The sequence below is a fragment of the Emys orbicularis genome, chromosome 7 (genome assembly GCF_028017835.1).
Source record: "Emys orbicularis isolate rEmyOrb1 chromosome 7, rEmyOrb1.hap1, whole genome shotgun sequence".
Taxonomy (NCBI): Eukaryota; Metazoa; Chordata; order Testudines; family Emydidae; genus Emys; species Emys orbicularis.
Window position 1 is genome coordinate 122,904,340 of NC_088689.1, and position 14,659 is coordinate 122,918,998.

The 14,659-nt window shown below is 43.5% G+C and overlaps 1 protein-coding gene across 2 annotated transcripts in view; it reads left to right on the forward strand.

Moving 5' to 3' along the window:
* Positions 1 to 13,299, forward strand: part of FRMD4B (FERM domain containing 4B) — a 117,336-nt gene extending 104,037 nt beyond the window's left edge. For both annotated transcript variants that reach the window (XM_065407405.1, XM_065407406.1), the window contains 6 exons: positions 3,218 to 3,274; positions 4,835 to 4,982; positions 6,266 to 6,391; positions 7,458 to 8,263; positions 9,379 to 9,511; positions 11,584 to 13,299. In XM_065407405.1, coding sequence (XP_065263477.1) covers positions 3,218 to 3,274; positions 4,835 to 4,982; positions 6,266 to 6,391; positions 7,458 to 8,263; positions 9,379 to 9,511; positions 11,584 to 11,704 — 1,391 coding nt within the window. In that variant the 3' untranslated portion in view covers positions 11,705 to 13,299. The remainder of the gene's footprint in view (positions 1 to 3,217; positions 3,275 to 4,834; positions 4,983 to 6,265; positions 6,392 to 7,457; positions 8,264 to 9,378; positions 9,512 to 11,583) is intronic.
* Positions 13,300 to 14,659: the final 1,360 nt, after the last annotated feature.

Genomic DNA, 14,659 nt, shown 5'->3' on the forward strand with positions numbered 1-14,659 from the left:
CCTTGACCTGGGAACATCTGTATATATATGACTGTTAATGTTTGATCCGTTTCTTTTTTCACATTCTGCTGAGCCCAGAGCAAAAGTTGTTCCATGAGATGTATTTTTCTCCTGGAAGCAGCAAAGTAGAGAAGAAGGATGTACTTTTTCTGTAGTATATTTATATTGTATCCCTATGAGGGATGTCAGTATAGTGCCCAATGTACCTCTTCATTTCTGGAATAAGAACCCTTAGCAGCCTATTTTCTTCCCTTTAAATATTTCAACATAAGGGAGTCTACACATGGCCTAGATTTTCTACCAGGGCCACTGCTGTTGTGTCCCCTTTGGTTTCAGAATTCACTTGGAATTTTTTTCAGCAAGTGGTAAAGCAAGGCTGTTTATCATTGCTGATTGGCTGGAGGATGTTAGCTGGACTAACAGCCAGATTCTAGGGGATGGGGTGAAGATAGTATCTCCTTTTCTAGCCTTGTGCTTACCAATGTAGGCAGTAGTTTTGGAAGTCCACCTCTACCCCGATATAACGCAACCCGATATAACACGAATTCGGATATAACGCGGTAAAGCAGCGCTCCGGGGGGGCAGAGCTGCGCACTCCGGCGGATCAAAGCAAGTTCGATATAACGCAGTTTCACCTATAACGCGGTAAGATTTTTTGGCTCCCGAGGACAGCGTTATATTGGGGTAGAGGTGTACATATACGTCTAGAACAAGTAACATACTGGGCTAACAAGGCAGGAAATCCCCGAGGGGCTAGTAAGTAGCGTGAACATCATGGTACACCATCTGTGTATAACTCCCGCTGCTTACTACGTGGGGCATGTTGGCACCATTGTGTAAAATGGGGAAGTTAGAGTTTAGATACAAATCCATAAGAACGGCCATACTGGGTCAGACCAAAGGTCTGTCTAGCCCAGTATCCTGTCTTCTGATACTGGCCAATGCTTGATGCTTCAGAGGGAATGAACAGAACAGGTAATCATCAAGTGATCCATCCCCTGTTGCCCATTCCTAGCTTCTCGCAATCCTTTGGTTCTCACTCAGAAAAATACGCACTTACTCCATCATTTCACAGTGTCCGGCAACTGACTTCCCTGGGAGTTTTGCTTGAGCAAAGACTGCAAGATTTGGCCTGTAGGTAAATAAGCTGCACTCCAAACCAGTATCTCAGAAGCAGTACGTGTTTAGGAATGATGCTTGGCTGCTTGGAGTTTGGAAAGAGCAGAACCATCATTTATGGTAGATCTGCCCGGTCTTCTGCAACTGATCTGCAGGCAACCATTGGACCATCCCTTGCCATGCTCATTCTGAGATAATCACTCCCACGTTTTGTGCACTTGGTTTCCGAAAGCTGAAGATGAGTTTTTTGGTGAGGAGTGCGGCAATAAGTCAGTCCCAGCTGTGAATTTTAGGAATGATTTGTTGGAAGTTATGTATTGAATAGCAGCCTGTCGAATCAGCCCTGCGCTGTTCTCGGTCCAGTCCTCTGGGGATGGGAGATTAAGCAGGTACTTGACTTTCATAGTCGTCATTCCAGGCCGTGCCACTTGTCATGGGCCATTCACTCACACACGCACCCCGGCTGCAGAAGGCTCTGGTTGTGCTTCTTCCACATGGCGCAGCGTCTGACATTTGTGCAGCAGATGGTGCACATGGCCTGGCATATATTGGCTGGATTCATGTGTTTAAAAACACTGGGGTGGGGGGAGGGGTTGCAGTACATTGCTAGACAGCTGACTTGCTTAGCATTCTTCCTAGTGACTAGTTAAAGAGAATGGAAATAATATGTCTTTATGGAGAGCGTTTACTCTTTGCTTGGGTAGATCTGGGTGTTTTGCTAGTGTCACCCCGTGCACACTGTCCTTACAAGTACCCCCGTTTCCAGAATCAGTATCTCCCTTGCCACTTTTTCCTGCTGAGTCTCCTTTCGTCCAGCACCCAGGTGCTAGAACTAGGGGGGCTGCCGCACCCCCTGGCTTGAAGTGGTTTCCATTATATACAGGGTTTACAGTTTGGTTCAATGGCTTTCCGTACCCCCACTATACAAATTGTTCCAGCGCCCCTGCCAGCACCCTCCCATACTGAACTCTCTCTTTTTTTATAGTTTTCTTCCCTGACTCTGCACCAGTTCCCATATCGTGGGAGATTTCTGGGGCTGGAGGCAGGGACCGGAATCACACCGATTCAGATATTTGTAATGTTGAATGATTCTATGTACAATAGTGAGCTGCCCATTCATTGTTATCTCAGCAGTGGGGTTTTGCCTTTCATGAAGCCGGATCTTGATATCTTTCCTCTTTGTTGACACTGTTTTTACACATTTGAAGTCAGTTGAATGAACCCTGAATAAGAACCATAGGAGTTTGCCCAGAGTTTGTTATGGTTACAGAGGAAGGAAGTGGAGGCATGACAGTGTTCTTTCTAGACAGTATGGGAGTCCTCTCTGGTAAGCTCTTCATGGGCTGCTCTTTGTAAACCCCCGGCATAGCAGGCATGAGAACAAACTTGTGCAACTTATGTTTATGATGACTGGGCTGAAGAAACAGCTGTGCTGTGGAAGTAACCAACTGCCATGGCTGGCACCAGCTGCTTCTGTTATGAACATTCTCCCCTTGTGTTTAAGGATCAGCATCAGATTCCTTACCGATTGGTAACCCGTAGCATCAAGTGGAAAGACGAGACTCCTCTGGTGTATGCACTAGAGCATTATGAATAAATACAAAATGTGTGTTTAAAAAAATCACCGGGACCAGGACCAGATTCAGCTCTGGTGTAAATTTCAAGTGATGCCATTGAAAACAGTGGAATTATTCTCGATTTACACCAGTGTAACCGAGAGCAGAATTTGTCTAAGGGTAAAATTTTCAAAAGCCCCAAAGACCATTTTCAAAAGTAATCTAAGGCCATAATATCAAAGGTATTTGGTGCCTAGTGGGGGGTTTTCAAAAGTACCTAAACAGGTTAGGTGCCTGAAGCCCATTGGACTTGAAAATTCTATCCCAAGTGTTGTCATATTTGGTAGCTTATTAAATTACAATGTAAACAAATAAGGTAGGAGTGCAGTGCAAAATAAGATGATCAGATTGTGAAAGGCTACATACTCATCACATGATACCGCAGTTCATGTCCATCTGGCTCGGTAGCTTATTTTAAAATAGAGTATTTAGAAACCTCTGTAGAGTATCCTGTGTCTCAAATCCTTTATTTTCATTTACAGATGATACAATCCCATCTGAGAGTAGCTCTTTGTCTGATACAACAATTTATGACGATGGTATGTCGCTTACGCTTTTCCATTTATGAAGTATAAAGTATATCATGCCCTTCATAAATAATAATATAACTTTTTCAGTATCTTATTCTGACCTACATCTACATCTTTGATGCCTCTATTTAAATCTTAGTTCGTTTGCTAAACCTTTTAGTGAGCAATGATTTTATACAAGAGAAGAATATGCTTAATCAGAAGCTGTTCTTTGAAACCATGTATTTGTCAAAAGCGTGAGGCTCTTCTGCTGGTGAGTGAGTTTTCTTTGTAGGTGATTGTTGTTTTAATGGGATAGCTCTTCTGATTAACCTTCAGAAATACAAGAAACAAACAATTCCAGCCGGTAGTAACTGGCAGGGGAGGGCACTTCCGGAGGGCGAATGACTGGCTGAAGTAATCTGGCCAGTTAAGCCAGTCAATCGTAAGCTGACAGGACGTGCCCAACCCAGATGTCATCACTGCAGTTCTAAATCATTAAAATATTAAAACATGCAGAGAAACTAATGCCCTGTTTGTGTGTTAAATGGTGATCTGCATCTTGCCTGGGATATGGTGTTCTGTTTTAGTGTACTTGATTTTTTTTCCTCTAGCAGTTAATATTAGACCAGTCACCATCTGGAAAAGACTTGGCTTGACATTCCTTTAGATTTGTCATCATTCGTTTGGGAACAAATATTATCCAGACCATGATTCACTGCTTAGTGAGGGCTTGATTCTGATCTCATCCCAGCTTCGTGCTCACGCCTTGACTCTTAAATTGAGTTACACCTGATTCTCACGGGTGGGAGTGAGATCTGAATCAGGGCTTCAGTGTATGCGTATGCTCACCGAGTGTTTGATCCTGCACCTGTTCCAGTCAATGGAAGCTTGGTCATTGACTTCGGTGGGGAGAGGATCAAGCCCTAACGGAAGTGAGATCAAAATCAAGCCCTGAGTCTTCACAGTTGCTTCCAACTAAAAACACTTACCCCTGTTTTTTTCCTCGCTACAGATCATTAAAGTTGGTCCTTCATAGTGAAAAATATTTTCATGAAACTTTTATTTCAAAATGCTTTCTTAAAGAGTCATTTTAAAGTACTAAAGCTAGGGAATGATGCTCCCACATCTGACCTGAGCAGAGAGGAGAAAATTGAAGGGCAGGGTATGGAAATGGGGGGAAAATCAGTTCTACTCCATGCCTTCCCACCATCTCTGCAGAAGCCACTGCATGACTGCTTAGCTGGCGGAGCCCATAAGCAATCGCTTTCCCCAAGAACTTTCCTTTGTGACATGGCAGAGTTCCAGGCAGGAGTTAATATTGCTAAAATCAGTATTAACTGCCACTCCATGGTGTCCCCTGAGAGTTCAGTGCAGGCAAAGCTCCTGGGACAGGAGAAGCTTCTGAGGGGTGAGGGCATCCTATCCTGGTTCCCACAGAGAAGAGCATTTGCTAGCTGAACCTCAGGGAGTTTCCAGCACCCTTGGGCCCCCTGGGTCAGAGGGTAGAACGCAGCCGTAATTTTTTCATAAGTGTGTAAATGTGTCTAAGATTTTGCTAACAAAAAAAATCACGTTTCTTTCCAACAGCCAACGATTCCCTTACTGTACCAGGGCAGGGAACGAGTTCCGTGCAGCTGTCTCCAAGAATCCCTCCGCCAAAGTCCCTTGGCCTGGAGAGAATCCATCTTAGAAAGTCCTCCATCAACGAGCAGCTCCTGGAAAACAGACATTCTAGGTACTAATATTGCCATATTGTTGGTGTGAGCCTGGTTTTATATCTGTTGTAACAAATACCACAATGTCGACTGCTGGTATCAGGGTCGATCATTCCTGTCTGACACATAAGCAAACAGACTGGACTTCGCCGCTGTGCTTGTGGTTAAATGTATTGCTTAAATATTATAATCATGTTAACACAAGTTAGGCTGAATGTTAACTGTAAAAGTATGATGAATCTCAATTGGGGCAACTGGTAAAAGGGATAGAGATTTAATGGCAAGTGTTGCATGCAAGAACGTTTTACTGCCACCTTCGGCTCCTTTTGTGTGGCTTGTTTCCCCTATTTTTTTAAGTCATTTATTGTTTCCCTGAGGTTGATGTTTCAATCATTTCAGCTAGAGGAGAACCCTGTGCATCCATCTTGCTCATGTGAAAATTCTAGCCAGAGCACCGTTGTAGTACAGTTGCAGATTTCAAACGCTGCTAGGTATGTAGCTTCTGGAGACAGGCGAGAGAGTAACTATGATCTCAGCCTGCTACCAAGCATAGGGCCAGAGCCACTTGGATGCTGAGCTCTCTCAGCTCCCAATGACATCAGTGAGAACTGAGAATTCTAAGCTCTACAGGGTCAGGCCTATGGGGCTCATAACCGTGAGTTAACTTACTGACAGTCCTATTAGTAAGTAACGTGGGCCCAATCCAATGCCCCTTGTACTCAGTGCAAAGATTCCCATTGACTTTAATGAGCTATGGATCAGGAACCACGCTGGATAGTAAGTGCTTGCAGGATCAGGCTCTATGAATATACAGTATGTGTAAAAAATATATATATATTAGTGTGCGTTGGACAGTGCTGGGCCACTGACTTTTGATCAGTGCTCCCCTGGAATTTAAGCAGAATACTCTGTCACATCAAAGTCATATATAGAATTATAATTAGTTTAATGTCTATAACTTTGAATAGTGCCGTTGTGTTATTCCTTGGCTTCTAGGCTTCCTTTTCTGTTTTTTATGCTCTGCATCTCTGTCCCTTGGCAGCAGCTATTCCTACAAGTTATCCAGTGGTGAACTTCCTTGCTGTGTTAACCTTTTGAACCAGAGGGCTTTGAACTCCTTGCTGTTATAACAGCGCTAACCTTCACCACTGGTAGCAGACGCTGCCACACTGACCTCTGCTTTCTCTACCCTCGTCTATCTTTTCCTTTGGATCAATATGCAGTTAATGTCAATGCAGTTGTCCTTTGCATTTTATTGAAGATATTTTGGTGATGGCCATGTGCTGGATTCTTCTGTTTGTAGTCACAGGGACCCTCTATCGACACACAGTAGTCCTTACCGAATTCTGGAACGACAGCCCTATGGAGGGAGAAGCATGCCTACAACGCCGGTGCTCACACGCAACGCCTACAGTAGTAGCCATTTACAGTAAGCATTCAGTCATTGGGAAGTAATGTGTCTCTTGTGCAGAGAAGTCAAATCAGCAGTGTCAGAGGGTAAAGAAATAGGATCCTTTTGTGTGTGTCCTTTGCCAAGATAGAGGCAGGGTTGTCAGCCTTTGATTTTTCACATGGATAATTGGACATCAGTCATCGCTGGCACATGGAGCTCTGCACCAGCTTTTCAACATGCAAATGATGGACTTTCCAGGCTCAAGTGCCAGCTGTAGATTTCCAGAGAACAGCGTGTACAAACTTGTGCATGCAACCTTAGAGATGGGATTGAAGCCGTTTGGGAAACGTTGCCCATGTGGGGAGAGAGGGCTATATACATAGATAAGAACGCTATGATCGTCCTGGTTTTGTAAACATCCAAACTTCAGGGGGTTTATGTTTAAGCTACGCAGTATTGCTTGTTTCAGAAAGGTAACTATAAAATTATTTATTTATTTTTTATTTATTTATAAAATTCTTAAGACACCGCTAGCCAGCATTATTTTTATCATCGTACTGTATATTTGTGGATATTAAATGTAAAGACTAAGCAGTGGGTGAGATCCACTTGTAACTCATTACCAGAATATGACCTTGCTAGTCTCACTTTTGTCACAGTTTTGAATCATCTGTTGCTGCAAAGGTAGAATCTTTAAGTCAAGTTCCCTTCACTGTCATCCAGATCTTTTATCCAGAGAAAATAAAAAGCTGATTTTGAGGCCATGCCCAGGCATTCCAAGCTGCTAGGGAAGGTGCTGCATATTCTAAATGGGATTTTTATCTTCCCTATCCCTGACTAAAGGATCTGGATTATTGTAAACTGAACTTGGTTTCAAGCTTTTTACCTTGTTCTACCATGCCACCGACAGCAAGAAAGGATTTGCCCTGGTTGATATGGCAGCTGACTTAGGAATAGTCCACCTAGGACTTTGCATCACCTGCCAAAACCTGACCCTGTACTTTGCTTGGAAAGAATTCTTTGTTTTGCCACAACACTAACTCTCAAATGCTTCATGTCTGCATACGACTTCTACATCCAACCTAATTTTCTGCCGTTTCAGGCCGGATATTTCCCCAGAGCACTGCAGACAGCGCAGCGGGAGTCTAGAATCCCAAACCCCTCTGCTGTCGGAGACTGCCAGTGAAAAGCCTGTGTTCTCCTTCTCGAAATCCCAGCGAAGTAGCAGCACTGAAATACTAGACGATGGATCATCCTACACCAGCCAGTCAAGTGCAGAGTATTACTGCGTGACGCCTAACCCCAACCCATATTACACCACGCAGACGCTTGACAACCGCACGAGAGGCCGAAGGAGGTCTAAGAAACAAAACATTTCTGCTGCAAGTTCAGGAAGCATGCCAAATCTTGCCCAGAAAGACTCACGGAATGGTGTCTACCAAAAGAGTCAGGAGCAGCCTTCCTCTAGTTACTATGTTCCTGGTTATTCACCTTACACTGAATGTGACGTTTATTACAATGGGGGATACGTTTATGAGAATGACACAGAGGGACAGTATAGCGTCAACCCTTCATATCGCTCGTCGGTGCACTGTGGGTACGACCGTTATCGGGAACTCAGGTCCTACCACGAAGGGGAGATGGAAAGAGTACCACACAATCCATATGCAACTCTGAGACTTCCAAGGAAGCAGGTTGCTAAAACGCAGCATATAACCAAAAACATTCACAAGGCCTTAGTAGCAGAGCATCTCCGTGGTTGGTACCAACGTGCCTCCGGTCAAAAGGACCAGGGTCAGAGTCTGCAGGCAGGCTTTGACTCTGACCGAGGATCCCAAAGGAGTCTGGGCTTTGCAGGGCTGCAAGTACCGTTCTCTCCTAGCAGCCGGGCTTCTTCTTTCTCTTCAGGTAACATGATTTGTGATATGCTAAATATTTTATATGTCCCTTCGGAGGGTCACATCCTCTCCACATTAATACCCTTGCAAACCCACTGAAATCCATGAAGGAAATGGGGCTGCATGAGCATAACCGAGGGCAGAATTTCATCCAACAAAACTAAAATGCAGAATAGCTAAATATGAATCTTTGTATGATAATTGAATGATGCAGGTGGCACAGGCCCTATCAGTAGGGATAGGTACATGCTCCAAGCTTACCTGGATGCACCTTGACCTGCTTCAGACTGTTCCCAGAAGCACTGCCGATGGGAAAAGGACTTAGTTGTCCATGATGGTATGTCCGTGTCAGACATTCAGGATTTTCAAAGGCTGAGGTGTAATTCCTGGGAGCACCACTTTTCTGCAAATCCCACCAGGAAAGGACACCACCATCATAGTGGTACCTTTAAAAATGGGTACACGCCCCGTGTTCTGTAAACACAAGTGGTAGACATACCCCTGATGCCGGTCAGAAGAATGCTACGGTAATAGGACTTAGTCATTTTCAGTTGCTCACTGAGTCATGAGTGGAACACTGCTGTGAGGCAGGGAAGTTTCATTCCTGTTTTATAGACATTGCAGATGGTGCATGGCCCCAGGTCAGCAGGTGCATCGCCCTAGGCTGCAGCAGGAGTCCGTGTCTAAGGGGTTAGTAGGCAGGGGGCCCAGATTCCCTGTCCCGTTCTCACATTGCTGAGTCATTTGCCCTTTATGCAAAAATAAAAATCTGAAGAAACCTCACCGGCACGGTGGGGTCCAAATAGCCATGTTCACCACATCCCCAGCACATGCCAAGCCTAGTTCAGTATCCACGCTGCTTCTCTGGCTGGTTTCTAAAGCACAGAATACAGCCACTCTGACTGGGAGGCTCCACAAACTCTTTTTTAAAGGGGAGACCACCCGATTCCCCTACCCTACACACACCATGCCTCACTCTCCAAAGTACATGTAAAGACAGATGTGTTTGGAGTCTGTGTCCCCTACAGAAACCTGCCGAGATTGTTAATGAAAAACATCTCGCTTCTTTCAGTCCTCTGAGCTACCGAAAAATCTAATGTGCTCTCATTGTTTTTACAATTCTAGCGTCTTCTACAAACACTTCTGGAAACTGGCGGAACCAGATTGCACTAGGGCTTTCCGATTATGATACATCGTCTCATTCCTCTTATACCAGCTGTTATGGGAATGTTTATGGCAACCTTCCACTGCAGAGCAGGTGAGCAAAGTGCAGTAAGACTTGCTGCCCTCTCCTCTGTACTGTGTAAGCTTTTAAAACTTATCTAGGTAGCAATCAGGTATCAGGGAGCCAACTCCTAAACCAAGAGCAGTTATGAAACCAACTTACTGAGAGCAGATCTGCTCCATACCGTACAGCTTCAGCTGACTCAAGCAAGAATATTCCTGCGTTTCTTTCTAGCTGTCCTCAGGTAATGTTTTACTTTACTGATCATACTGATATGGCATCTTTTATCCAAGGATCTTAAATCAGTAACACTAGACCAGACCATCAGTTGGTGTAAACGGGCAGAGCTCTATTCTAGCCACTGGAGCTAAATTGATATACGCCAGCTGAGAGTCTGGCCTATTCACTAAGTTATCTGCACAGTAGGCCTGGGAGGGAGAAAGGTATAATTGTGTCTATTTTAATTATGGGAAAACGGGCACAGAGAAGAGTTAAGGGCTCGGTTGTACTTGTCAATATGAGAGTGTGCAAGGATGGGACAAGGTGCAAATAGCATTCCCCCTTACACCTCTCTGCAAGGGCGCGGCATGTCATGCCCTGACAGCAGTGATTATCAGGCCAGCATTGCTAGTGCACTAGCCTCCCCAGAGAGCATAACTGTGACCCTGTCCCACCCTCCCTCAACAGAGCAGACCCTATGGAGACTGAATGATACTTTGCCCCCTGTAAGTGGCCCGGCAGCCATGTTGTCCCTCCGCTTCTGGAGCCGTTGTGCCTCCTCAGGAAGAGGCTGTTTTTCTACAAGCTCATATCCACGTGATAGCGTTCAAAGGTGCTACCCACAGTTGTAGTCACCACAGATAAACCGAGTGCATCTCACAGTGGGGGTTTAACCGTTAAACCATCCTGACTTGACATGGCTACACAGACAGCTGCCTAGAGAGTGCAGAGTGGGGCTTTATGCCTCTTACTCCCTTTCACATAGACGTGGGAACTGGCCACTCTGGGTACACGTTTACTCTGTGAAGGGCTGGAACAGTCCAGCATTTCGCTCTAGTGCTGCAAACAGATATTCACACGACTCTTCTGCTTCCTGTTTTCTGTCTCCTTCCTCCTCCGCTTTCTAACTCCACCTGTTATCAGTCAGAACAAAGGTCTTCTGTCCAGGAGAATGATTGCGCCTGCAGAAATGAGATCATTTTTAAATACTCTTATGCTAACTGTAGCCAGCTGTAGTAAGTACAGTACTCCACATTTGTGTGTGCTTCTTCATGGATTGCGGTTTTTGCTTGCTGCTGGGCTGACTGGTGTGAAGTTACCTAGTAACGTATTTATTTGTTTTTAAACAACCAGAAGCATTAAGAAAGGAGTCTAAAAGTCTTCACATTGATTTTCATTAAATGACTTAAGTTTGGGGTGGTTGTTTTTTTTATTGCCGTGACTAAAAGAACTACAGTAACAACATTTTAAAAATAGCATTTCGACTAATTACTTACCCTCCTACAGTTGGGGTTTGAAACATGTAAATGAGCTGCCTTATTTTGACAACTTTATCCATACGATTTACGTTAACTATCACTTTTTTTATATTCTGATCACTGTCCAAATCTACCCCAGTATCACACCCTTTGTAGTGAACATATCCATGTGTGACTATTGTAAATGACTGATTGCCATATGCTATATGGCCCTTATCTGCAGGCACATGCAGATCAAGGATATTGGATATGACTCTTATTACCTTGCTGACACTGGGAAACACACAGGGGTAAGTCATTGTCATAGCTCTATTTGAAATCAGTGGAACTATGACAATTTACACCAGCTGAGGATCTGCTCCTTATTATCTTCCCTGTCTGGAGAACAAATCACAGGGTTACATTTGGATCCCAATTACACTGCTGTAAACCCAGAGTAACCTCATTGACTTTCAGATACTCACAGTCAATGAGGTTACTCTGAGTTTATGATGGTGTCACTAAGATCAGAAACTGCTCAGTCTCTACAGGTTATTTACTTCTAAGCATTACCAACCCAGCACCTGAAATCCCAGTGCAAAGGTTACTGCGCCCTCAATTATCATTTACGCTATGTTTCTTTTGTAGAGCATATGCAGAGACAAGCCAACTGGAGGATGCTGACGAGAACCAGTTGGAAGCTGACTTGCACAGTAATGAGCAGAGGCTATTTTGGCATGAGGATTCTAAGCCTGGGACGCTCGTGTAGGCCATCGACAGCCCTGTATTTGCACCCCCCATGTGCCTTGCACAGAATGCAGTTCCCTCGAAAGAGATCTCCTGTGGAATTCCCCCCCACCCCACTCAAAAATGAAAGTATTTTGGCTTGTGGGTGAAGATTGTGTTCAGCATTAAGAGGGACATGTACAAAATTACAAAGTCTTTCCAACAAGGGCATTTCTTTCTGAATCCAGACAATAGCCTAACTGAGCAAGGGCAGGCCGCCACTGAATCTATGAGGAGATGCAGCACTTGGCTGAAGTATTTATATTTAGCAAGCACTTTTTAGAAGACTGGAAGGTGTTGAAGGCAAACCTCAACAAAATGTGAAAAGGTGACTTATGGAGAAAACAGAAATTTTAGGAGCACAATTCAGATGGCTGAAAGAAGAAGAAATAAAAATGTCTTCTGCCGTCACTTATGATGACCAAGAAGGACTTCATAAGCTGATGAAGGATACTGTGTGTGTGTGTGTGTGAATGAGGCAAAGATTGACTCAGTCAGTATTGGAACATTACTTGAAGGAAGGCTGGATTTTTTAATGGAGGTTTGAATGAGCTACAAAATTTTGGGGGAGGGGGTGTTATTACGAGTGTTTGTATGCACCACAAAATGGATTCTGGAAAGAAAGGCAATTTATTATTGCAACATGTAATGTAAAACTAACCCTAGAAGGCTGTGGATTTTGGAAATAGAAGCAGCAAACGTTGAACTGTTCCCATGATAAAATGTAATTAATATCCTCACGTTTAAATGAATTTTCCATGGTACAATTTCATTGTGCAGATGGGCATGCAAATAGTCGTGTTGAATGCACAGTGAACTCTTAATGAGATAGCTATTACATTTTGCTCTGCCAGATTGATGGAAAATCGGAGGTGGAATGCTCTAGTTATCACATGTGGAACAATTTTATTAAACTGGCCAGTATTCTAAGGTGGATGCAAAAAAAAAAAAAATAAGAAGACCAAGTCGGTGCCTTAAAATTGAGGGCATTAGAATTGTATAACGTCATCTGAAACGCCAGGTGCACTACTAAGTCACTAAGTGACAAAACAGCATTTTCACAAAATCATTTACATTGTTTTTAAAAAATCAACAGCAGTTTTGATCTAGGAGGGATAAGCCTACCTCATATCATCCATCTGTAGAAACCAATTAGTGTGGACTAACTTGTGTAGTTTACAAAAAAAAAAAAAAATTGCATACTGTAAAATAATGCTTGTTTCTCAGCTGTACTGTGCTTCACTCCATAAAATGGTGCTCTTTTATTTCTTTTATACACAGGGTTAGTTACTCCTTGTTCATATTGTGAATAGCAAAGTTTCTGATAAACTTTTTGAACATTTTTTTACCAGTATTCCAAAGCATGTAATATAGACCGAAAGACAAATTTGTTAAGCTGGTCCTCAGTCATTTGTATTATTAGAGTTGAGGTTTGGAATAAACAAAACAATAAAAAATAATTTATTTCCTTTTGCATATTTGTATACCCTTCTAGAAACGCGAAAGTCCTTTTTGCTTATTCCTTTTCTACTTCTGACTTTTTGGGCCTATTATTTTGTATAGGTCAATAAACTAAAAGTGTGCTACCAAAAACGTTTTGGTGTTCTGCTTCTCCTGTGCTATCCGGAAGAACAGTTCTCTGTGTGCTAGTTGAGTGCTTTATTCTAAGCAATTATAGGCAGAACTCATCAGCCTCTGATGTCTCTTAGCCTTTACCATCAAAGCTTTATCACCATTCAGCCAATGAACAAGGGCTGTTTCCTAGCACAATTATCACACCACTCATCATGAGGGTTTGTGTAACTTTTCCGAGTGAGGCCATATCATCACTTTGTAACGTACGTCCCAAAGCTATTAAACCTTCATAGAACAACATTTGGAAGCTCACTGGGGCAGGGACTGGCTTTTTGTTCCCTGTTTGTACAGGGCCTAACACAATGGGGCCCTGACCCATGACTAGGCCGCCTACTTGCAACAATAGTACAAATAATCCGTAATAATAATTTCTTAACATCTGATTTTTCAGCCATTTCTGGGCACCCGCAGCTCCTGCTGAAGTCGATGAGCGCTGCAGGGTGCACAGCATCTGTTTATGTTACCTAACACACTTTTTTTTGGGGGGGGGGGTCTGAAACCATTTTAGATGCAACAGAAAGTTAACAAACATAACAGAAAGCTTAGTGGCAGCACTGGGATAGTCCATTGATTACCAATTTCCTGGGGCTAAGCATCATAGTACAAAAGGCCTCTCTGGACGGCGTGGGTATGACTGAGAGCCATGTGCTCACTGTAATCTAATCTATACTGTCAGATTCAATATGTCATCTGCATCCCTTCCATTGATTTTCCTTTTCCTGCCGTGACAGTGCAGTGGGATTTCTCCAAAACAAACTAAACAAGCACGCCTCCTCTCTCTCCTGCTCACCCCCCTTAACAAAAAGAAACACTGTGAAGAAAATTCTTCTACAAGTTGGAACACAAGTTTGTGAAATTAAAATCCAGGCGCTGATGGCATCACTGACAATTCTTTTTTTATCTCCCGAGGTGCCCAGCTGAGTTACTTTTCTGTTCATGCTGTTATTGTCGGTGAGTCTAGGCCCCGGGGTAGTCCATTATTTTTGTCAGGTCCAAATTACTTGGTCAAGGTCCAGACTCCAAAGAAGAAAATGATACTAAAAAATAATAACAATAATGATAATAATTAAAGAAAGATTTCAAGGTCCCTTCAAAAGCATCTGGCAGTCCAGATTTGGCCCATGGTCTGCCTATTGACTACCCCTGGTCTAGGCCCTATGAGGTGAGAAGAGGAATAAAATTTGGCCTTCTAAAATGGAGTGCAGCAAGTGGAATTTACCCTTTGACCTTCAGTCCACCCAGAGCGGAGATACTCAGGTATAATTTTTGCAAAGGACAAAGCAATTTGTTGCCAGCAGCTGAC